Consider the following 25,531-nt stretch of genomic DNA (forward strand, 5'->3'; position numbering starts at 1 on the left):
CCGTGCTCAGGAGCCCTCCCCGAAACGCCTCCCTTCCCGCCCAGGTTCCAGAGCTCCAAGTCTGGCAAGATCTACCTCCACAGGGACGTGCGGCTGCTGTTCTCCCGGAAGTCCATGGAGGTCGACAGCGGTGCCGCCTACGAGCTCAAGTCCTACACCGAGTCGCCCACCAACCCTCAGTTCTCACCGCGATGCTGACCCGGCGCGGCCCGCCCAAGGGTGGCGCGGTCCCCCGCTTGAAGGAGAGACTCGCTCGAGAGGAGCGCGCCGCTGACAGCCCGGAGGGCGGGCCAGGGTCCGGAAGGCCAGGGGGCGCCGCCCCGGGGGCCGGAGGCGCGCTCGGCCCGGCCGTGGAAGCCACCCGCTGGACACGTTGCAATAGCAGAGGCCCTGTTAGCTAGTGTTTACACGTTTCATGTGTTATTTAATATTTAATGTTTCCCTTAGTACTCCAGTGACGTCTGTCCATAGTGTTCTAACGTAGCACAAATCTCATGTAAAATCATACCATGTATTTTTGACATTCATGTTGGAATCTGAAATATATGCACAAGTCTTTAATTTTGTGTGATGTGTTTTAAATGCTGTTCATTTACACTATTGAAAACGAGAATGAAATGTTGAGCTTCTCTAAGATTACTGCACTATGCAAGCATGTGTACCTTTTCCGTCTCCGCCTCGAGTTCTGCGGGCGGCGCGGGCGGCGGCCCTGGTCCCTGTGTGGTCGGTGGCCATCGCTCCGTCCCCTGCTGGCTCCCTGTCCTCAGACGGTTCTATTTTTCCTTAATCAGCTCTCGAGAGGCTTTCCATCCAACTGCTGTCCCATGCTAGGTAATTTTTTGAAATTGTTAAAATACGTACTTTGAAAACAAATTAGTATTTATATTGTAAATATATGCCAGAAAACTCAAACAGCGTACTTGGCTTTTATTTTTAGTTGAGACACTTACGTGGCTGGGTGCAGCAGGCAGCTGCCCCGGTGGCTTGGCATCCAAGGCGGCCCCCGTTTCTCCATTGCTGGTTCAGAGTTGCCACAGAGGCTGGCAGTGCCACCACGCCGGGGACCTGGCTGAGGGCGCCGTACAAATTTGTGCAGCTTTGTTGTTCATATCCAGGTTGTGTGGAAAAAACTTGGGCCTGGGACCCCAGGGCGTGGGCGCTGGTCTTGGCTCTGGTGCAGTTCTGGGGCCTGCAAGCTGGAGACGAGGAGACAGTGGCCTTCTTAAGTTCCGGGGCCTGATGACGTTTTATGCCTACGTGTGTGTACAGTGCATACAGAGAAACAGAAGTAGTATGTAGGTGGGCCTCGAAGTCCTACCAGGCTTAGGACATCTTTGTTGTCATTTGGGTGGGTGCGTTGCTTAGTTTGACATAGTCTTGCTGACCTCAAACTTGAGATCATCCTGCCTCAGTCCCCCAACCTGAGCTGGCTGGGGAAGTGGTTTATCACTGACCCATATCCCCAACCCCAATTTTTAAAATATTTCATTAGACATACCTAGACTTACTCAACCCTGGAGAAAAGTCGATATTGATTGTTTTGATTATTTTTTGACCTTTCCAGTGAGGTTTTCCCCAAAACTAGTAGGTGTGCGCAGGGTCTGTGTGTGCGGACGCCATGCCGCAGCCCTCCCACGACCCCGGCACATCTCCCGGCCTTTCTGGCACGGCTTAGAAAACTGAAGGAGTGGGCTGTATCCATTGGCTTTCTGTTGCTGGTAACTGTCACAGACTGGACGGATGAGAAGGAAAAGTTTACTTTAGCTCGACGCTCTAGAAGGACGAGGCCAGGTTGCTGCATCCAGAGGGGTTGCTGCTGGAGCAGCCCAGGCGGCGCCGTGCCTCGGCACGTGACAGAGTGAGCGCATGCGTACATGCGTGTCTGTCTACACCTCTTCTGGTTTCTCCCCTGTAGCCCTTGGGACATAAAACTAACTTTGTCCTCAAGACGCATAAACGTGGATGTATGTCAGACACAGGTTTAGTCTTTAGAATGTTTCTATTGATGAATTATTAATTTTATGAGTGTTATTATATTACACAATGAGTAACAGGAAAAATCACAAAAATAAAGTGTTGAGTTTTTAGTATTTATTGAGTGTTTATAAAAAAGCATCAAATTTTTCAACATCAGTTGGTCTAAAAAAGAACATTAAGGCTGAGACAGGAGGATCATTGCGAGTTCAAGACCAGTCTGGGCTACAAAGTGAGCTCAGGGCCAGCCTGAACTGCATAGAGAGACCCTGTCTCAAAAAGACAAAAAATTTTAAAAAGAACATCAGAAATAAATTCCTATGTGAACTACTATGAAAATACCAATAGCACTTTCCAAAAAAGTCTTCGATTATCACACCTGAGGCAGCCTTCACACATGACAACAGCACATTCCATACGCACGCATCATTTACACTAACAGCACACGTCTTTTGCTTCCCTGGCTTTTTGTAGGACATACTTGACATCTCAGTGGTCTTGCTGTTTTGTCAGTAGGTGTTTATTAAGCAGTGTGTAGTTAATAGGAACATAAAATGCCAACAAACTATTAAATTCTTAATATGTACTGTGTGTTTTAGGATAGCAACATTTCACATCAGCTGTGTACTTACAAAACCTAAAACATCGAAAATTAAACCCAGTGTGAACTACAGTGTAAACACACAGAAGCGTACCACAGAAAATAATGTTTGCATCAACCGTCCCGCCCAAGGCAGTCTGCACATGACAACTGCTTGTTCCGTACACAAGTATCACACCGATAGCATGTATGTTTTGTTTTCCTGTCCCTTCCTGTGGGGCATAGTTGACATCTTTATTTTCCTGTTGTTGTAGTAGGTCTTTGTGATGCTGCCCCTGCCTGTTTAACTGTCAGCACACCAGTGTGCTCTACAACCAGGCAGAAACTCTTGGTTTTTCTGTTATAAATGATCTCTTATGAGCTCCAGTCGCAACTCTCTAAGAAAATTTCTCCATATTTTACACTATTTTCTTCGTAAACTATCAAAGTATTTATGCCACACATTCAGGATGGAGTAAAACACAACCACTGATCAATGCTTTGTGTTTCAAGTGACATCACAGCTGCTGCATAACTCATCCACAACATCTACTTCACATTTGGTTTTGTTGTTGGAAGTTTCCATTTCAGGCTTCCATTTTGTGAAGGTTCTCCATCAGTATTCCATCATGGTGAAATGTGGACATCAAGAGTACCAGTTTGCTTTTTCTTTGCCATATACAAGGCCAGTGTGGCCAATGTCATGTCTTTTTGAAATCCAGAGATTTATATACAATTCTGTTTTGAAATTGCAGCATTGCGTTTGGAATCTCTGCATACAATTCCTGTGCTGATCAGCTTGTGCTTCTGTTAGCAAATGTTGCATCAGTTGGAAATCGGTAAGCCAGTTGCTGAATGTCACATTCTGATTAGTCTGGGAGATGGGAGCAACAAGCCTATTCACAACAGCATTCAGTTTATTACTGTATGAATAAGGACCTGGTGGCTGAGTTCCAGAATAAATGTTTAAACTGAAAGCATAATACGTCTTCAGATTTACAAGAGCATAAATTTTCATGTTATAATTTGACCCATCACTTTTCCATAATTCTTTTACATTCCTGCGATCACCATGAGAAATCCCTGCGAAGTGCAGCAGATCTATGAATGCTTTCAGTTCAGCTAGTAAGGTGTCATAATAAATACATTTTTTGATATGGCTGTTGGTGCATACAGATGTTCTACTTGCACTTCAACCTTTGTGTCTTTCACAGCATCTGGTAGCATTTCATCTGATATAATATCCAACATTGAGCAGCCGTGTTGGCATTCTGTCCAATATGTTTCACTCCTGCCAAGAACTTCCCTATACTTTTGGACCTAGTTCTAACACTGGATCGTTCCATTTTCTTGCATGGCCATTTCACAACATTTTGGCCAGTCAAGTATGTACTCACATGCTGTTTTCTTTGTCATCTGAGTTAAGGAGGTCTGCATTTCCTGTGTCTGTATGACTTGATTCTTGCTCCATTTCACTGTCACAGGAACTTCAGCTCACATGGCCAGTGTCAAAGTCATCATCATCATCATCATCCACCCACACCACCCTTGTTATGAAAGTATGTATTTTACCATAGTGAATCATCTTCATCGTCCGAATGAGTAATCCGATGATTCACTTTTGATTCCTCCAAAACTTGCAAATCTTGTTTTTCATGTGCCATTGTACTGAATTGGGCTACTGCTACCAGAAAAATCAAAAGGAAACTTTTTTTCTCTTTTCACAAATCCTGGAGTGCTGTCGGTCTATTGGACCCTCTGTGATGCTCGGGTAAACATATGCAAAACCAGTTAAATGGAGGATAAAGGTGGGTCCAAACACTTGCACACGTGCACACTCCTTGCTGTTCGTCACCCCAAGTGGGTAAGCAGATTGCTTCCTGTATACTGCAGGGAAAGGTACTGACACACACAGCCAGGTGTTACACTAAAGGACAGATTTACAGTAGCAAGGTAAAGGATGAGCCCACTGAACCCAGGCGTATGTTCTAAAGCCACTAGGATTCAATCAAGGGTTACTAAGGCTCCCACTAGAATGATCCAAATTACCCGCCACAGGCTCCATCCCGAAGTGCTGTGCTCACTGTTTCCTCAGCACCTGCCCAGGAAGCTGTGTACACTCAGTTGTGCCCAAAGCATAGCACGGTGCGAAGCGCCGGGCACCTAAGGGGTCCCTGGCGGGGCGGCGTGGGGAAGCACTGCCATCACTTGCTCCCTCCCTTCCGAAGGTCTCTGCTGCCTGTTAGCCTTGGCCAGCTCTGCTCGCCCGGCCCCCGTCTGCGCTTGCCTGACACTGTCACCTGGGTCCTTCTCCTGCTCTTCTTCCGTCAGCCCACACCACGCGCCTGTGCGTTCAAAGCTGCTGTCGCCACAGCACAGTGAGATGCAGGCGTGGCGTGTGGTGGGCAGGACAGGTCTGCGATGCGTGGTCCGTGGCTCTGCAGGCTAACGGATCGCGACCAGCAGCTCACCCCAGCACAGAGCTACAGGTCGTCCATCAGCTGCAGGTCTCTGGGACTTTCTAAGGGAGAACACTAAGCTCTGCTGTGAGGGTGGGAGATACTGGGGAGGCCCTGTCCTGACGCACTTCTCCCCGGCTGTGCCCTGCAGCTAACGGAGGGGACACAGCCCCTGCACGTGCTTCACCCTTGTGATCGCCACTCACGCCCATTCAATTAACTATGTAGTAGTTGTTTATTTTAAAACTTCTCACTATGCAAGTTTAGAAAGTAAAAGCTAAAGTCCCTCCCTCACCTCTACTCTTGCACCTCCCACGTTTGGGGGTGGTAACTGCTACAAAGTGGGCATCTGGCAGAGCAGGGCCCGGTTGCATACACCTGCAGTCCCAGCTCTGCTGCAGGAGCTCAAGTTCAAGGCCAGCCCAGGAGACACAGCAAGACCCTATCTCAGGATAAAATAAGAAGGGCTGGGAAAGCAGCTCCACAAGCTCCTGGTTTCAATCCCCAGTACTAGAAGAAAAGAAAAACGGTAAATGGTGTGGTGCATGGCCCAGACCTGACCCCGGGATCAGTCCAGGTGGGAGCAGGCATTCACAGCAGCAAGAACTTGGACCAGCAGTCCCGCATGGCGGCACGGTGGCAGCATCAGCCCAGAGCCCTGGAACGGGGCACTGTGGGATAGGAGCTCCTACAGGCCAAGAACCCTTAGGGCCATACCATAGAGCAGGTGCGAGCGCTCCTAAGGTGCGACTCCCAGTCCATAGAAGAGCTGAGTTCAAACCCAGGTTAAGCCTGTGCCTTTTCCACTTTGCTACACTGGCATTTTCACTTTCTCTCATTTTTTTTCACCAAAAATATACTTTTCATCCACACTTTCAGAAATACAGTTTATCATTATTCAGGGGATAAGCAATAAATACAGTAAGATAGTACCTATCAGTCATGGGGGGGCAGGAAATGACTTTGATTTTTAAAACCAAACAAATAAAATCCTTTGAGGGGAAAAACCCTACGGCAACTCACAGGCTATTCGCCTTAGCACACTGGCAGCAGGCATGCGGACACCGCCGAGGGAAGTTTTGAGACATGTTTTCTTGACTCTCTCATGAGCTTGTACAAATCGGGTATTTTAAAAGTCTTTTCCTGACCACTTCCATTCCGTTGTTCGCTGTTCTTTCTTTTTAATTCATTCTGAATTCCCCATTCCACCCCGGCCCCCACAGCAGTGGCCTCCTCCTCTCTCCACGTCCTACTTGCAACCACTCCTCCTGAGAGCCGCCGGGCTTCCTTCCTCAGGAAGTGGTCCAGCTGGGCCCAGTGGCCCACGCCTGTAATCCCAGCACTCGGGAGGCTGAGGCAGGACAACTACTGGGAATTCAAGGCCTGAACTGCATAGTGAAACCCTGTCTCAAAAAGACACACACACACACACACACACACAAAGTGGCCCTGAGCTTCACTCATAGAAATCATCATTTACCCAGGATTTTGGGTGCTCAGTATTTCTCCTGGTTTCTCTGGTTAATTTGCCTGTGTCTTAATGTGATATCCTTTAATTGAAAAGATACACAGTGTGAGAGAACAACATGCTGAACGTTTAATCTCTTCAAAGTGACTCCAGTAAGACGCCTTGCCATGAAGCCCCTCCGGCTCCCCTCACTCCGCGCACACTCATCCCACCGCCCTGGCCAGGTCTGCAGCAGCTCTGCAGGCCTCTCTCCTGAGGGTCTTCGGCGGCGCTGTCCTGACTGCCTCGAGGTCCTGAATGGATGCAAAATGCTTCCCTCACAGGGGCACTGTGCCTTTGGGGAGGAGCCAGAGGCAGCGGGTGTCTAAGGTGGGCGAGGGCACCGGGGCAGATTTACCGGCTGCCCTTCTGCTGGCTGCGCGCCGCAGCAGCACTCACTGTGTTTTTGATCACAGCTTGTAAAGACGCTCTGCAGCTCGGACATTCAGAACTGCTTCACGAACTGGGAAGAACGCGGGGCTAGGGGTGTTCAAAGCAGGGGAAATTCAGGGCAATGTCTGTCACGGCGGAACGTTTCCGTGAAAGCGTGAACATTCGCCGTCCCTTTCCATTTCGCCTCGAGTTCCGCGCTCGGCGTGCACCGCGCCCTCGCAGCTGGGCGGGCCTGCCCCTCTGGGCAGACTGAGGATGCACGGGGCGAGGCGTCATCTCTTTACGTCCTAAGAACTCGTCAGCCAGAGCAGTAACACCTGCAAAAGATCCCGGCTCTCTTAAGTCGTTTCCAAATTCTTAAGAACTGCCCAAAACCCACCCCGCGCATCGCGCGCTGCACCCGCCAGGGGGCGCTGGTAAAGCAGCGCGGCTGAGAAGGCCCGGAAGCGCGGCGCAGGGCGGGGCGGAGGAGAGAACCGCTTTGACTCTAAATCAGGAACCAGACAAGGATGTCCACTCTCACCACTCCTATTCAATATAGTTCAGGAAATATTAGCTACAGCAATCAGACAAGAGAGAGAAATAAAAGGAATAAGGATAGGAAAGGAAGAAGTCAAATTATCATTATTCGCAGATGACATGATACTCTACATAGCAGACCCCAAAAACTCCATCAAAAGGCTTATGGATTTAATAACCAAATTTAGTAGCACAGCTGGATACAAAGTTAACACCCAAAAATCAATAGCATTCCTGTACACAAGCAACAAACAGACAGAAATTAGGGAAACCACGCCCTTCACAATAGCATCTAAAAAGATGGAATACTTAGGAATCAATCTAACAAAAGAAGTAAAACATTTATACACTGAAAATTATAGTGCTCTGAAAAAAAAGATCAAAGAGGATAACAGAAAATGGAAAGATATTCCTTGCTCATGGACAGGAAGAACCAACGTTGTGAAAATGGCCATACTCCCCAAACTGTTGTACAGATTCAATGCAATCCCAATTAAAATACCATTAGTATACCTCACAGATCTAGAGAAAACATTCCTAAAGTTCATCTGGAACCAGAAGAGGCCTAGAATAGCAAAAGCAATCCTGGGAAACAAAGGAAAGGCAGGAGGCATCACAATTCCTGACCTGAAATTATATTACAAAGCTACTATGATAAAATCAGCATGATACTGGCACAAAAACAGACCTGAAGATCAATGGAACAGATTAGAAGATACAGATACAACTACAAACACATTCAGGCACTTTAACTTCAACAAAGGGGCCAAACATGTTCAGTGGAAGGAAGATAGCCTCTTAAATAAAAAGTGCTGGAAAAACTGGCTTTCCACATGCCAAAGACTAAAACTAGACCATGTCTTTCATCATGCACTAAATTAAAGTCAAAATGGATCAAAGATCTAAATATTAAGATAGAAACACTAAATTTATTGGAAGAGAAAGTAGGTAAAAGTCTTGAAGACATTTGGATAGGCAGAGAGTTCATGAACAAAAACCAAACTGCATGGGAAGTACTTCAAAGAATCAGTAACTGGGATTTCATCTTACTGAAACATTTTTGCACATCTAAAGAAATCACCAATAGAATAAAAAAAAACCCATGAATTGGGAAAAAATTTTAGCCAACTGTCCCTCAGACAAAGGACTTCTGTCTAGGACACATACAGAATTTTAAAAAATCAGGTCCCCCAAATTCAAAGACCCAATCCAAAAACAGGCATCTGAGATGGATACGTATTTCTCAAATGAAGAAATACTAATGGCAAATAAGTACACAAAAAAAAGTTCAACATCATTAGTCATTTGAGAAATGCAAATTAAAACAACGCTGAGATTTCATCTCACCCCAGAAAGAACGGCTATCATCAAGAAATCAACCAATAACAAATGTGGCAGGGTTGTGAGGGTAAAGGAATCTTCTCCACTGTTGGTGGGAGTGTAGACTAGTGAAACCACTGTGGAAATCAGTATGGCAATTCCTCAAAAAACTAGGATTGGAGGTCCTATTTGACCTAGATATTCCCCTTCTGGGTACCTTCCCAGAACAATTAAAAACATCATACCACAACGATATATGTGCACCCATGTTTATAGCAGCACAATTTGTAACAGCTGGATCTTGGAAACAACCCAAATGCCCATCAACCAAGGAATGGATAAAAAAGATGTGGTGTTTTTATACAATGGAGTAATAAAGAAGGGTAAACTGGAGACTTTTGTAGGTAAATAGATGCCACTTGAGACCATACTGGTAAGTGAAATAAACCAGACGCACACGTGTAAGCATCATATTGTCTCACTAGTGTGAGAAGCTGAAAGAGCAAATAAGATCCAAAATGTGTAACAGATATTGTAAAATGGGAAGTAACTTCAAAAGGAAAGAAACTGGAATGCGGGAATGGAGAAAAGCAGAAAGGGAAAAGTTATAGTTATACTACTAATTTCTCTTAATTCATTGAAAAGAAACGCTAGTGATACTATTGTTTGGACAAGTGAATGCCTATGTCTTGTACTCTGAGTAAAGATAATACTATGCAACGTATTAACCGTTGTTCCGCGCCTATTGTTTTGACATTTTAATTCTTTTCCCTTTAAAATAAAAGGAAGGCAGTGCTTCAGTAGGTCACTCCGTGAGTAGGGACTGCGAAGCTTCTCGGCTGGCCCAGCCTGAGACATTCTCCAGAACAGCCCTGGCAAGGGGCGCGCTTCGGGAGCACCTCGCAGAAGCACTGCACCTCGCGCCTGGGGAGCCTCCTTCCGCGCTCCGAAAGGACGCAGTCTCCGCCGGCTTGGGAGCCGCGGCCGCCCCCGTTCTGCGGAGGTCCGCGCGGCTGAGCCTCGCTGCCCCCGCCGCCGCCCCGGCACGCAGGTCTTTACGCCCGCTGCCCCGCAGCTGCGTCCGTTATCTGCGGCTCCCTCGCAGCTCGTTTGACTCTTCCAGGCCACTGTCCCCTCTCCGAGGGCTTCGGTAAACAGCGCAGGACACAGCCGCGTCCCCCTGCGTGGCCTCCGGGCCGGAAAGGGACATTCCCGGGGCCAGGACAGCGGGGTCGGAGGACGCGCGGCTGTGGACCGCGCAGCGCGAGCAGGGCGCCTGTCCCGGCGGTAACAGAGGACTGGGAGGAGAGGAGGAGACGCGGAGCCCCAGCGTCCGATAGGAAGCCGGCGTGGGACGGGAAGAGAGCGAGGGACGCGGCGAGGCTAAGGACGTGGAAATACAGGTTCCCAGGGCAGAAAGCAAAGGCGGGGCGGCGGGGGCGGAGGGAGACGGCTCTCGAGAACTACAGTTCCCAGGAAGGCCGGGAGTACGTGTGACACCTCCGGCCGGATGTGAGGCGATCTATGGGCGGATGTGAGCCTGACCCTTGCCAGATATGAAGCTCTCCCTGGCCAGATGTGAGGCAATCCCGGGCGGATGTGTGGCAGTGAGGGCGGATGTGAGGCAGTCTAGGACGGATGTGAGGTATTCTGGGGCGGATGTGAAGGAGCCTCTAGGCGGAAATGAGGCTGTCCCGGGCGGATGTGAGGCGAGCGCGCGCCGCGACCTTTGAAGGGAAGAGGAAGTGTTCGGCGTCTCGCGGCCCGAGGAAGGGTTGGCGAGGTGGGGGCGCGGCCGGGACCGCCGGGTCGCAGGGTCGCAGGGCCTGGAGTCACAGGCAGTGGCCACTTCCGAGGCGGCGGCCGGGCGCGGGGAGGGGTCGGCGACGGCCCCCGTCATCTCGACTCCTCTGGCGACTCACCCGCAGAGGGAGCACGATGTCCGCCGAGGTTCCGGAGGCGGCGTCCGCCGAGGAGCAGAAGGTGAGCGTGGCGGGAACGGGCGCGGAAGGGCGCGCGGGGTCCCCAGCCTGTCTCTGAGGTGCCATGCGGGGCGCCCCGAGTCTGGGCCGGAGCCGGAGCGGCTCTGAACCTCACATCGCTCGAGAAGTTCGCGTTTCCGCCAATCGGGCCGCGGCGTAGACTCGATCGGGCTTCGGGTCCGGAGTCGCACCCGTCTCCAGCCGCGAACTCGCGGACGACCGCCGCCCTGGGGCCGCGCGGGAGCCGGGGCTCCGAGGACAGGTCTCGTGGGAGCGCGGATGTGCTGCGATCGCGGCGGCCGCGCTCTGGCGTAGGGACGGACCGGTACTGCCCGTCACATCCTTCCTTCCGCCGCCCTGCCCTCCGGGACCCGGGGCGGGCCGGGAGACGGGAAGGTCCGCGGCGGCTGTCTCCGGAACCGGGATGGGCGGAGGAAGCTTCTCTTACAGACCAGACAGCGTCACAAAACAAACACCGCAAGCATGGCTGATGCTTGGACTCCGGGCCCTCATGCGGGGGGAGTTAGCCCAGGGTCCTAAACCCAGTCCGTGTGTGCTAACTCTTCCTGAGTCAGAGGGTGCTGCTGGATTACATGCTAAGTAACTAAAGAGACAATAATAGCATAAATAATAGGCCAGCAATATTCCAGTGAAAGTTACTGGACTTTTTTTTAACATTTTGCAAAAAGAAAGATGGGCTATCGATGCAAAAAAATTGTATATACAGTTTAAGGATTGCACCTTTAACAGTAATTTTAAATCACCTGGGGCCTGGGAATATAGCTCAGTGGCACAAGCGCCTGCTTGGCAAGCTCAAGGTCCAGAGTTCCATTCCTGGTACCCACCCACCCCTGCCCAATTTTAAATCACCTATTGATTGTAAAATATTTATTGCATTGTTCATTATTGCTTCAGATTTAGAACTCAGGAAATAACAAATCCACAGTTATGCTGTCTTGGCTTAAACACTGAAATCAAGGGCACACAGTAGCGTGCTGAGTAATTTTCTTTAAGATTCGTTAGCCTATCGTGAGAGTACAACGTGCCAGTTTCGTGTGTAAAGGCTTTCATTGGAACAGCCTAGTGTATTTCATAATACTACGGATAGCTTGGATGTTTTGTCTTAACGATTGTTTCTATTAAACGCTTATTCTGGGTCCTCAGTTTTAGTTGCTGTCATTAATACCAAGCGTGTTGGGCATATAGTGTCCTTTTCTTGAACTGAAGTTTGGCTGCAGATGTCCAGTGCTGGCAGCCTAGATGCCAGCCCAGACGGGAGGAAATGTGCACAGTCATGCCCGTGCCCGATGGGCCAGATCACCTGTTTCTTCCATTTGGAAGAACAGTTAGGTGACCGGGAAAATTAGGTTATTGTCTGTGTACCTAATTGACCTTTCAGTCAAAGCCAAGGTACTCAGCTAAAAATACTTGCATGGTTTATAGTGGGTTAGCCTGTTGCCTCAGAAGACTTGAGGTGACAAGTTGCAGCCGTCAGGCAGTCAGAGCCAGGTCGCTGTCTCTGTGCCTGCGTAGTGTGCACCCCCTGTTAAGGGAGGAGTCAGGCAGGCCTCTGTTGGGTGTTAGGGTAGTAATTAAATATGCACAAACAAATGGCTCTCATCCCTTAACTTTTATATCACTCTGAAAGTAAAATACAGATGAGACCATTTCATGTGGCTGGTATTTTGCCAAACCCAGTCCCCAAGGTACTGAGTGTAGGGGAGCAGTGGCTAAAAGGAGGCCTTTAGGGAGCATGGCAAGTCGACTCCCCAAGGCCATGTGGTGACTCAGTTTCCTTAAGAGTGAGCTCTGAGGTCACTCGACTTCCTAGAGTCACAGATAAAGTTTCGTTTTAAACTGGCTGCGTTTTCTCACTGCCCTCAACGGTTAGAATGTCCCTGAGCCTGCATCAAATGGATGCTCCAGCCATAAGCCTGTGACGCTGCTCAGAGAGGAAAGTGTTCAGCACTGCACAGTGCATGTGTTGCTCTTCTCGATGACCACTGAGCAGAAACAAAACGCCAAGGAGTTTCCGAAGGGACCTCGTGGCTCTGTCAGCTGTGAATTCGAGTTCAGGAACCCTGAGCTTGGAGGGGCAGCGTACTGGTTCCAGGGGTGGAAAGCAGGGCTGCGTGAATGCAGGTCCGCACTGTGGGTCTCCACCTCCAGAGCACCCAGCACAGGGCTCAGCAGTGCTCTGGAGCTATGCGCCGAAGGTCCTCCAAGCCTTTCTCACGAAGCCTTGCCCTAGTGCCCACCTTGGACAAATGGCAGTGAAACAAGAGATCGGGCTGGTAACGTGGTCTAGAACCTCAGCTTAGGCGCAGCTTGGAAAACCACAGGGGCGTGCGTGTGTGTGTGTGTGTGTGTGTGTGTGTGTGTGTGATGTTGCAACTTGTAATTTTTGAAAGGATCCAGTAGTAGGTTTTCTAGAGGTTATACTACTCATCGGACTAAGTTAGTTGGGAAGGTAATAGAACTGTCAAGTAATACATTGCTATCAGTAAAACTACGCGTGGGCCTTTGTGCCTGGTGGAAGGGGAAGCGAACTCCCATACTGCTGCAGTGGTTTAGTACAGAACTGAATCCTGCTCCTGCTCCACAGTCTCAGAGCAGCTCAGGACTGGGATGGCAGTCGCCAGGCATCAGAAGGCTGAGGTCGGCTCTGGAGCCACCTGATTGGTGACCTCAGGCAAGTCCGGGGCGTCCTCTGCACAACGGAGCAGGTTTGTCAGCAGGACAATGGTCACAGGCTGGAGTCCAGCATTTCGCCTGGCACCCAAGACCTTCGCCGTCTCCTCCTGGTCTCCACGCTCCTCCGCCCCCGCCCACGCTGCTCCTGAGCCAGGCTCTTCACGGTGCCCTCTTCGTCCCTCGTGTGTCAAGAACCTGGAATCTTCCCAGTCCCAGCAATCACTAGTGCAGGATCTTGGCTGGAGCAGGTAGCTGTCCTAACTAGGATCAATTTAAGTTAGACAGGACAGGAGGGGCTGGGGATTTAGCTCAGCGGCAAAGCACCTGCCTGGCAAGTGCAAGGTCATGAGTTCGGTTCCCAGTACCAGAGAAAAACCAAAAAAAAAAAAAAAAAAAAAAAAGACAGGACAGGACAGGAAATAGTGATTTCAATAGTGAATCACAAATAGTGATTTAAATGAGATAGGAGTTACTGTTTCATGCTGAAGCATCCTCAGGGAGCCTAGCCCAGGACTGGGAAGTGGCCTCAGGGTTTAGGGACCAGGCTCCTTCTGTTCCCAGCACATCACAGGTTTAGAAAACTTGCAGTTAATACAGGCTGTTCCTGGGGAAGTTTTGGTACCACCTTTGGACCCAGAAGACTCGACCAAGCTTTCTGGCTGTGCTGAGAGTGAGCCAGTGTGCACCTGGCCTGCCTGCCTGTGCCAGGGTTCTCGGGGTGTGGAGGGAGGAAGCCTGGAAGCAGGAGACCACCGTGGCTACTCTCAGCAGTTTGCTCCCACCAGCCGTTCAGCATTGTTCTGCTGTCTGCAAGACCTAAGTGCGAGACTTGTGTGCATTCCTGAGCCTGCAGGTCCTGCTGAAATGGGGAAGCACATGGCTCTGCTCCTTCAGTAGACTTTGATGGGTAGGCAGAGGGGTTGGTAGCACAGGTGCCCCCCACCCCCAGCCCATGCCTTCGGAATGGCCGAAGGCTTTCACTGCTGGTGCCAGAAAGGTCAGCACCCAGACAGCATCCCTCAGCCCCTAGAAGATACAAAGTCCTAATTACTCGAGTGTTCTGGTATGTGTGTTCGTAACTGACAGCCCATGAGCAGAATGTCTCAGTGCACATGCTGAAGTTAGCACTGATAGGCATTAGGCCCCATGCTGGATACAGAAGAGACTAAGAAAATACTTCCTGGGAAGTGTGTACTTGTAAAGCAGGTACCTCATTTACAGTACTGTTCTGACATTTCTGGATTTTGTTTCTTTGGACTTTGTTCCCAGAGCTGAAAGTTCAGAACTGTGACAGTGCTTTTCCACAACACCCTGGGAGTTACTGGCTGAGGACCTACTCAGCTAAGTAAACCACCATAGCCTGGCCTGTTTCTAAAATGTAGCACAGTTTTCTTATCAAGTAAAATTCAAAACCAGACTTGGTTTTGTATTTTGTATTTTGTTTTTCAAGACAGGGTCTCATATAGTCCAGGTTGGCCTTGAACTCCCAGAGATCTTCCTTCCTCAGCCTCCCGAGTACTAGGTTTACAGGTGTGCACCACCAAGCCCGGCAATCCAGATTTAAATTTTTAAAAATATTTTCTTAGGTTTGTTCTTCTTTCTCCCTTCTATTGATCCTTGTTGTAGCTTTGTTTTCTACTTTATTAATTTCTGTTGATGTTTTCTCCATTTCCTTTGAGTTCTTTTCTTTGCCTCTTTATTTTTTGGTGGAGCTGATACTCAGACCTTTCTGTTTAGTCAGTTCCCCTTAAACACTTTTCATATGTCTTTAACTAGACAAAATGTAAAATAAGTACTATAAACTTCTAAATGATAAAAGGCCACATAACACCTAACTCTAAAAATGTTTTGATGGTATACAGCATTTTTGTTCTCTAGCTTACAAGTTTTGATAGTTCTCGCTATTAGGAAGATCCCATGACTTCTCTGTAACAGAATTAATAGTTTGTGACTTGCAGCTGTTAGAGATTTCTACTTATCTCATGTATTGACTTTAACCTAATGAGTTGCCCTCATAGACAGTAGCTTGGGGAAGTGGTGGAGGTTGCTTTACAGCCTGGTGTTGAGTCAGGTGCTTCATGGGCGCGTGGGAAGGCAATGGATTCTCTGGTTGGTAAACACAGAATTGAACTCAATTATTGTTGCTATTTTTGCTTTACCTTTTCTGTGTGTTATTTTTGCTATTAATAATTAAGAAAGATGTGTAGAGTTTAGTGGTGGTGAGTTACTCCCTGCAGTTTACTCTCTGCAGTTGTGAAGAGCTGTAGAATGACGAGGCTATTTTGTGAAGAGTGAATATTCAGATCTTCTCTACTTCTGATACTGACAGAGGCACCCGGGCATTTTGTGTCCCCCACCCTACCTCTCTCTGCTCTCCTGTGTGCTACTACCGAGCCACATCCTTCCTTGGCCTTTTGTGGTTTTTGTTTCCAGACGGCTTCTTTAGGTTGCCAGGCTGGCTGCGCTCCAGCGTGGGACGCGCCTGCCCCGTCCACCTTCCGCTGGGCTTGCAGGTGTGCACCCCGGGCCTCGCTTCCGATCTGAACAACTGAAACTTGGAATCCAGCTGGGAAGCAGCACTCGCAGGAACTCAGGGCTCACTGTGTTGCGCAGGGTGGCCTCAACCTCGTGGGCCACAGTGATCTCTGGCCTCAGCCTCCTGTGTAGCTGGACCCATAGGTCACACTGCAGTCACTTGAGTTGGTTCTTCTAGGAAAAATGAATCCACCCTAAATCTAAAGGGCCTTTTCAGCTATCTGTGCTGTTCATGTTTTATCAGTAAACTGCTGGGACGTGACCAGACATGCAGCCCAGGGAGGCACACAGCAGCTGTGCCCTGCCTGGCCACCTTCCTACCCCCAATTGGCTTTAGATGTCTGTCATGTCTTCAGCTTAGTTGACCTTATGTGGGGTGGTTCTAAAACTGTAAGCAGAGTCGTCCGTGGCAGAAGCACCCTCGCAGAGCTCCAGAAGGAGGCCTGGCCACACTGCAGACTGCCCACTCAGGAGGCCACATGCTGGCGGCACGTGGGCTTCGTTAGACTGTGGTGACTGGGCAGCAGTTGACTTGCTGAGGCTCTTAGGGTGCATTCATGATGCCCCAAGACAGAAGTGAAAGTAGGAGCAGTGTTTTGTTTTTTTGTTTTGTTTTGTTTTGGTTTGGTTTGGTTTTTTTCCCGGTGTCAGGAATCGATCTCATGACCTTGCGCTTGCCAGGCAGGCGCTGTGCTGCTGAGCTAAATCCCCAGCCCCAGGAGCAGTGTTTTATGTCACATACCTCAGTGACCTCTTTGGGACACACCCTTTATATTAGTCACTTTCTTGTTGCCAGGACAACTACCCAACAGTCAAAACTCAAAGGAGGAGAGTTTTATTTTGGCTCCTAGTTTCCATGAGTTCCATCCGTGGGGAGCCAGGGTGTGACAAGGACAGCTGGGGCTGGGGATTTAGCTCAGTGGCACAGCACCTGCCTGGCAAGTGCAAGGTCGTGAGTTCGATTCCTGGTACCGGAAGAAAAACAAAAAGAAACAGACAAGGACAGCTGCTCACTGTGTGGCCCCAGGAAACGGGAAGAGGGGAGCGGGTACAAGAGCACACCCCTCCAAGGCACGCTCCCCAGCCAACAGGCGGGGGAGGCTTTCGAGGGACATTTCAGTAACAAACAGCCAGTCTTGGCATGAGTGCCAGAGCTCACCCCCACTGTTCTAGACCATAATATTAAGTCAAGTAGCAGAGCCCCGAGACCTAAACTCTGTCTCTGGCCAAGCACATAGTTCAGGGTTGGGAGGTTCCTGGGAGTAGGAGTTGTGGCCACTGTGAAAATTCCACAGATGCAGGAACTGCAGAGTACAAGGGGGAAGTCGGACCCGGGCGGAAAGGATGTGCCCACGGAAAACAACATTTGACAGCTGCACTTTTCTTCTCGAAATCCCCAGGACAGAGGAGGTGGAGCAAGGTACCACGGAGCTGTTGAAGATGAGGAAAGATTTGACAGCACGTAAAGTGAATAAATATTAAATGTGGATGTAATTTTGAGGAAAATATTTTATCAGTTCCTAGATAAATAATTTTCTAAGAGCAGTTGGTTTGACATTTGTGGGTTTAACATTCGTGCTTTTGATGATTCCTAAGTAACCAGGAGGGGTTAGGTGTGCATAAAGGAGCCCGCTGCTTGGCCGGGAGGCCTCGCTGGCAGCCGGCCTGCAGGCGGCACAGAGGCACTGTTTCCTCCACTCGTCTTCCCCCACAGTGCTTGCTAGTGCAGTGCAATGCTGCTTCCCCGAAGTGCAGCCTTTTGAAGAATGTACACTGAATCAAGACTCAGGATGGAGATAAATAGGCTGAAGACAGTGGCAGTCTTGTCACAAAACAGATTTTGATAAAAAGAATGGCGCCTTTGACATGAACAGTTTGTCATCTTAAACATGGAAGAAAGTCATGCAATAAAATACCTAGATGTATGAGGACTGATGAAGATGTTTGCCTCCTTTACAAATAGTAAGGTCTTCTGTGTTAATTTAGCCATGAAGAGTAAGCTGGTCGGTAGGCTGCTGTTAATTTGCAGTAAAGCATCTAAGGAATTTCAAATCATATGTAATTTTGGGTAAATAGAAAATCAGAAAGATCTTTTAGATTTGAGCAGATAATTCTCTAAATATAGACAAAGAGCTGAAGAGTTCCATAGAAGGTGACTAACTATAAATGTGTTCTACATGACTGGAAAGTAACGGCAAGACTTTGGAGCTGAGCTGTCTTGGTATTTTTATCCAGTGTGTGGGGTGTTACACATGCATCACAGCTATAATCGAGCTCTCACATGGATCGGTTGAAAAACAAGACCAAGGCATCTTAAGGGCTCCTGTGCCTGATTCTTAGTCAGAGGCTGCATCACCTGCCGTGAACAGCTCAAGTCACAATCCAGATATTAAAAGGTGAATTATTTTAAAAACCTGAATTGTAATAGAAAAGTAACTTCTTTAAAATTATTTCAGGAAATGGAAGATAAAGTGACCAGTCCAGAGAAAGCGGAAGAAGCAAAACTAAAAGCAAGATATCCTCACCTGGGACAGAAGCCTGGAGGTTCTGATTTTCTAAGGAAACGATTGCAGAAAGGGGTAAGTTGTGTATGACCTCCTGTGCCGGTTAAGATGGTAAAAGGATGTCTGCTTGTTTAGTTTCTGCTTACTGTGTGTGTGTGTATGATATTTTCTTTAATATTTTATATTTTTCATACCATAAACAAGTACGGAAAGACTCTAGAACTCTAATGTTTTAAGTTACAAATTATTTCAAGCATGTACCATAGTTCAGATAATGATAGAACCCATGTTCCTACCATCTGTTTAATATGTTAATAATTTGCCACATTTACTTGAGTTTTATCTTTATAAGAAAAGAAATGTACATAGAATGAAACTTTCCTTGTGATTGACTTACATCCTCCTTCCTCCTTCTCTCCAAAAACAGCTGCTGTTGAGAAGCTGGTGTTTAGCTTGCTGCCCATAGTTTTAAACTTTTTCCTATTTTAAAGGTGATTACCACAACATCCAAAGATTGAAAATATTTTTTATTTGGGTGAAATAATGATGTATAAATTCCCTCTGATGAATGTTATCATTATGTATTTCTAAAATATGGCAATAAAATTAAATTTTAAAAATAGAAAAAAAGAAATAATCATATATAAAAGCTCAGCTTACCTTCTTTAGCTAGTATTTGTACAAATTCATTCCAGTATAACATATTATAATTTAGTATATAAATTGCTAAATCTTTTTTTTTTCTAAAATCTTTCCTTTTGTTCAGGTAGAAGCCATTATTTCTCAATGAAATGTGATGATGCTACATTTCTCCTCTGTTTCCTTTGTTCTGTTACAAAAAAAAAACGAGACGGTTCCCTCATCAGCTTAAGCACATTTGAATTACTAGATAGGGATCAGGTAAAGGTAAAATAATTATATTTGGGAGAATGAAACGTCATATCAGGTTTCTTCTTAAAACAATACCTAAATATGTAAGCATCCACTGCTTGCATACGAAGAACGTTTGTGTGTTAAGAGTCAAAAGGTAGAGTGGTATTTTATACTCTTGCATGAAATAAGAACATTCACAACTTTGAAATATTAAGGGAACACACTCCTTATATAAAAATGTAAAACCTTGGCACCATGAAATATCCAGGGAGGAAATTATTACTGAGAAACAAGGAATTTTTAAATATATATTTTAAAAATACATTCCTAAAGGATTTTAACACAGGAACTATAATCAGTAAACAGAAAAAGGGAGAAAAAAGAATGTTTATCCTGGATAGAAATAAGTGAAGTATAAATTATATCATATAGTATATGTACAAGTAAATTATGAAAATATTTAAATAATATTTCCTGGTGTGGTTGAAATTGAGTAAAACTGACACGCATTTGATTTTGTATAAACATTCAGAGTCAGTCTTATTTTGGAAAGTGGTATTGATCAAAATTTATTAAAATGTTCACATTCTTTGAATGAATAATCTTATGGATTAATGTAAGGATATAATTCAATATGTCTTCAAGTTTAAACCTTTTTCCTTGTAGCTTCAACTGTAATTAAAAGTCTCTTCAGTACTCCACAGCAGAGAAATGGTTACATAAGTTGTAATAAACCTACAGAAGTGGAATACCATATGGTTATTTAAAAGCATGATTGTGAAGCCCCTAATATAGGAATAAGTGGAAAAAGCAGAGTGAGACCTGTTCATCTGGAGTCTCGCTGTGTGGACAGTGCATGACCAAGTCCAGGTAGAAACCCTCCACGGGCATGTTAGTTGTGAGCTACATCAGGTACGGTCTTCCTAACTCGTGAACTACTGTTCGGACAGACCTGACTGTCACCGTTAGTGTTGAGGGATCATCCATCTTTAGCCCAAATGTGGCAGACGGGTTCCTTCCAGGGTCGGGGCTGTCATCCTTGTTGTTTTCTTCCAGCTCCAGCTCCCTGTGGCTTTGTGTCTTCACATTAGTGCCTGTGTGCATTGTGTCCTGGGGTTGGTGCTCTAGGCACAGATAGTTGAAAATGAAGAAAAGGCACTTGGATCAAATAATTACATAGAATTTGAGAAGTAGCTCTTGAATGATTTGATTCTGTATTGTGCCAGAATGTCACTGAATACTTTTTTTATGTGTATATACTAGGAAAATGAAGCTTTGGTTTGTTTCTTTGTTGATTTGTTTGTGTTTTTAAGTCTGAGTCACAGGGCTTGGGTTTTGATATTCCTCTGTTACGGTCATAGGTAAGCTTGGTAAATTAACGTCTTTCAGTAGTTTCTTCATCATGAGGACTAGATAGGATTTTTTTTAGTAGGTCCCTTGATGTCACTGTCCTCAGTGGTGTGATGGGTTAATGTTATATAATATTATAAGGCTTTCACAGCAAGCCCATGCACACTGTGACCTTAGAGACCATCAGAGTAGGAAGGCAGTGCACAAGCAGTCTGGCAGTGTTTTTCTGTATTTTTGGAATTTGTGAAGTTCCCTGCTTAGACTCTGTGTGTTGACCTCAATATGAAAAAATAGCTAGTTCAGGCTGGGGATTTAGCTCAGCGGCACAGCTCCTGCCTGGCAGGCCCAAGGTTGTGAGTTCGATTCCCGGTACCAGAAAAAAAACAAAAAAGAAAAGAAAAAATAGCTAGTTTATCTCAACTTAGAGCATTTTTTTTTTTAACAAAGTAATATTTTAACTGTCTAGGTTTTTGTTTTGTTTTGTTTTTGTTTTTAACAAGAAAGCATAACTTTTTTCACTGACATCCTAGTCCTGATAGTGTTTGCTGATCTCTGTGAGGATTCACTGTCCTTTCTAGTAGTGTTCTTTCAGGTTAGCACTAACTGTCAAGCATGATGTTAGTTTTATCTCTAGCCACACTCAATAAATTTAATTTCTTTCTTCCAAGCAGAATAGCCTGATCTGCAGTTGAGATCCTCTTCTGATGAACTTCTACTTACACTATAAAATAATTGTCTTTAGAATCCGAGTTGGTTACATTGGGAGAACCTGCCTAAAATTGCATGGTGCTTTAAAGTTCTCTGTGGACTTTGGTGAGAAGTTCCCCGGGCCGTATTCTTCTCTAGAGGCTGCTGGACTCAGGAGCAGCTCTTTAGAATACAGTGCATCCATGTTCTGTGAGGTTTTTTTCTATGCACATTTGAGAATGCCGAGCAGAAACAAAGCTAGAGCGAGGCCTGACAGGCCCAGTCAAGGTTTCCTTGTGACTGCTCAGTAGGACCCGGGGGTGACACATAGAAAGCACTTTCTAACTTTAGAGCCTTTGGCTGGAGATCAGATGTGGCTTATCAGAAAATAGTCTCAAGAAGAAGTGGCCAGTGAGGCCCCTGCCTGGACCACCCAACAGTCTTCCCTGGGCTGCAAGTTCCTAGCTCCTTCATCTCCTGTCAACCGAGGCAGCCTTGAAGAGACTCCATTGTTCCTTCCTGTGCTGTTGCCTTCTGCCAGGCCGGGACTGGGGCACAGTCACTTCTTCAGAGCACCCCGGCACCTTATAATTCTTATTTAAATTTTAACCTTTTTTTATAATTGTCAAAATCATATATATTTAAGGTGTACATCATCACATTTTGAGATGCACATTGTGAAGTGATTATTATAATCAAGCTAGTAAACATCTATCGCCGCAATATTTACTTATAATAATTCTTAATTCCACTTAGAAACATTTTATAATAGCACAAATCAAAAAAACTATTAAAAAAAGAAAATTGTGTTCATCATCTCCATCCAAAAGTAAAACAATTAAATGAACACCATTCTAGACAATTTCTTGGTATACATTAGTACACTTTTTAAAAAATTGGTAATGTACGTTCTGTTTCACTTAACAGGAGGGTAGTGGACCTCTTTTCCTCCCAAGAAGTTCATATCAACACCATGGTCTCTTAACTATATAATTAACAACTCTTTCTCACCTCCATGTCCCTCCCTTGCTGCCCCTCTTCCTTCCTGCCATTTGTCTAGTGCTAGTCTCCCTTCTACTTTCATGGCATTTTCTGTGGCTCCCACACACTAGGGAAAACGCGCAAGCTTATTTCACTTAGCATGAGGCTCACCACTTCCATCTGTTTCCCTGTAGGTGGTGTAATTCTGCTAGATAATGCTCCCTTGTGTCTATACCACATTTTTTTTTAGCCATTCATCTGTTGATGGCCACCTAGGCTGACTCCGTATCTTGTGAATTGTGCTGCAGTGAACCAGGTATACAGTTGTCCCTGTAGTATGCTGACTTGAATTCCTTCTGGTGTAACCAGTTTGTGGTATAATTGGATCAAATGGTAGCTCTCTTTTTAGTTTTCTGTTTTTGTTAGTCTTGTATTCTCACAGTGGTGTCATCATCGTTCCTTTATGTGACCGCTACTCGTCTCTTACACAGTGCCTCATTGTAGCAGGCACTCAGGCAAGCAAGCTTGTCTGCTTTTTCTCAGGAATTCATTAGATTAACTATGTTAAGGTCAATCTTTAGTTCGTATTTTAGTGACTTGCTCCTCTAAGTAAAAAGCAGAATAGTTGTACTTACTCAGTGCCTTTTGTGAAAAATGGAATAGGATAGAGCTGTGGGTTTACTTCTTCCATTGCTCGAGCGTTTATGTTTTTGATTTTTATTTGAACTGCCTTGCTTTGAGAAAATAAGATTTAAATTCTGGCAGAAAAGCTTATCCTAGCTGATAGAGAGTACCAACAACTAAAATAATTGGGGGTGATTTGGCATATGCTTAATGCAGATTGGTGAATTATGTTTCTATTTTCAAAATCAATTTAGCAAGACTTTCCACCCTGGTGGTTCTATTAGTAAAAAGATTCACATCGTACTGAGTACACAACTTTCTATTCTAAGATAACACTTGATGTCCATCTTGAGGGTCTCGAATTAGAACCTAAAAAGGTTCTCTTCTTTGACTCCTCAGCTGTTAACTTATGCTGGGAGTCAGTACAAAGGCATGCTGTTTTAACTGACTATTCAATTTGTTCAGGCTAACTCATTTGATACTGGCTGTGTAGAGTCACATCTGCATCTAAAATTGGTCTGATGTATACGAAAGCTTTCATACTAATCTGAGGTTTTTGTTTTTGTTTTTGTAGCAAAAATATTTTGATTCTGGGGATTACAACATGGCTAAGGCAAAGATGAAGAACAAGCAACTGCCTACTGCAACCCCGGATAAGACCGAGGTCACTGGTGACCACATTCCCACTCCACAGGACCTTCCTCAGCGGAAACCATCCCTTGTCACAAGCAAGCTGGCTGGCTGATTAAAAGAGCTAAACTGCATGGATCTTCTAATTCCCTTTGTTCCTCCTTATCTGTTACTTACCCACTTTATACTTTCTTTCATTCACTAAGTCATTTGAAACTGACAGCTTTGGAGGTAGCGGTAGGGCATAGACTGTGTAGAAGTTCTGAGTAGTTTACCAGTGCACTGACCAGGAGGACACATTGAGCAACACAAGTCATCTACTTGAAAATGGCTGTACATATCACCTAACCCCTAGTGTAGAGCTGGTTCCAACAAGTAACAAGCAAGTTCTACAAGTCTGTTTTTGCTTCTCCTTCCTTCACCTTAGTGCTAGCTTGTATGTAAGTTCCATTTAACATAACCTGTATTGTATGATTTCTTCTGAATTTTCCTTTTGGATTTTGTAAAACAAGTTTAAGATTACAGGTTAGAAGAAAGGTCACATAATCAAACACGAAGAGGTGGGAACCCTGTAAGATTGGCGTGAACTTGAATGGCCTCAAACCTGTTTCAGCTTTACCAATGGCATTTCACTTGGGCAATATTTGCCCTTCCGGTGTGACTTCTGTGACTTCAGTGCTTACCAGCTGCCACTGAAGCCCGCATTCTTCTCAGTTCTGTAGCGTCGGAACACTTTCCTTGTAAGATGTGAATGAAGTATGCATGTGCATCGACTGTTGAATTCACTTTTGTGCCATTTTTGTAAATATAATAGTTTTGCACAACCTTTCACAAATGTCTGCATTAATTTCACCTATGAGAAAGTATATAATGTGCCAACCTGAAGCACAAAAGTTCCTACACAAAACTCTGTCATTACAACTTTTGTGTAATAAGAGCAGTTTGCAAGCTTGGGTTTATAGAATACCAAGTGGAAGTCTTTGCTCAGTCTGCTATAGAATTAAGCTTCATTTGTTCCTCACATCTGTTACATTCAGTGGCCTTGTGCAGATACGATATGTGGCTTAGGCATATCTTTGTCCTATGCAGAACATTTCCTTTTGACTTTTATGAAAGTTGTAATTCATATGATTTACATAAATTTTTAAAATGTAGCTACTTTTTACTTCCATACCTCCTTTGGGGACACAACATAAAAGGCTTTCATACTCTGCCCTGCATCCCTGCCCCACCCTGGCTTTTTCCTTTTTTCTCTGCTTCTCTGACTCACGGTATTGGCTGTTGAGTACATCTGAAAGCACCAGTGTCTCTATTCTTACTCTCTAAACTTGCTGTGCTAAACACTGTTTTGTAACACAATAATAGTCTTTTCCTTCTAATTTCTCAGTTGTTAATTGATCACTCAATCCTGTGTTATTTACTAACATTTGACAGTAGTTTAAATAAATGGAACTTTATAGTGAAACAGACATGAGAAGACTGGCCCAGGGATCTTTGTCAGGATGAACTGGATTCTGGTAAATGATTTGAAGGACTTATGATGAGCTTAGAGGAATGTGACAATTAGAGCAACTCACATGATAGGGAAAACTTGTATTAAAAGTATCCAGATGTTAGTGTTACAGGTGCCACTTTAATAAATATCAATTTCATTTTACTTTTGGTTTATTTAACTAGTGAGAGCCTTAAGGCATTTCTGGGATACATTCAGAGCTGTAAGGCCCTGGCACGATGGGGTGGGTAGCCAGAGATGGTTCTGTATTGCTCTTTACTTGACCTGTACAAGACCTGTCCTCCCTCTTTTGGGTCCAGGCATCGTATCTAGGTTTGGGCCCTTTGCATACTCACTTTCCTGTGCTCCCAGATCATACTGGCTGACACCGGGGACCCAGCACTTGCGCTCGTGGCTGGTGATCCCT

At 45.8% G+C, this 25,531-nt stretch overlaps 2 protein-coding genes across 3 annotated transcripts in view; both read left to right on the plus strand.

The window, feature by feature from the left end:
* Positions 1-912, plus strand: part of Fam214a (family with sequence similarity 214, member A) — a gene marked incomplete in the record, with an annotated part of 84,321 nt that extends 83,409 nt beyond the window's left edge. For both annotated transcript variants that reach the window (XM_013510275.1, XM_013510277.1), the window contains 1 exon segment: positions 45-912. In XM_013510275.1, coding sequence (XP_013365729.1) covers positions 45-198 — 154 coding nt within the window.
* A 9,498-nt stretch (positions 913-10,410) lies between these two features.
* On the plus strand, positions 10,411-25,269 carry Arpp19 (cAMP-regulated phosphoprotein, 19kDa). Its single transcript, XM_005376632.2, has 3 exons — positions 10,411-10,735; positions 18,420-18,542; positions 23,557-25,269. The coding sequence occupies exons 1-3, from the start codon at positions 10,436-10,438 to the stop codon at positions 23,725-23,727; spliced, it is 594 nt and encodes a 197-aa protein (XP_005376689.1). The 5' UTR covers positions 10,411-10,435; the 3' UTR covers positions 23,728-25,269.
* The last annotated feature ends 262 nt before the right edge of the window (positions 25,270-25,531 follow it).

Source organism: Chinchilla lanigera, unplaced genomic scaffold (genome assembly GCF_000276665.1).
Source record: "Chinchilla lanigera isolate Chin_1 unplaced genomic scaffold, ChiLan1.0 scaffold00008, whole genome shotgun sequence".
Classification (NCBI taxonomy): domain Eukaryota; kingdom Metazoa; phylum Chordata; class Mammalia; order Rodentia; family Chinchillidae; genus Chinchilla; species Chinchilla lanigera.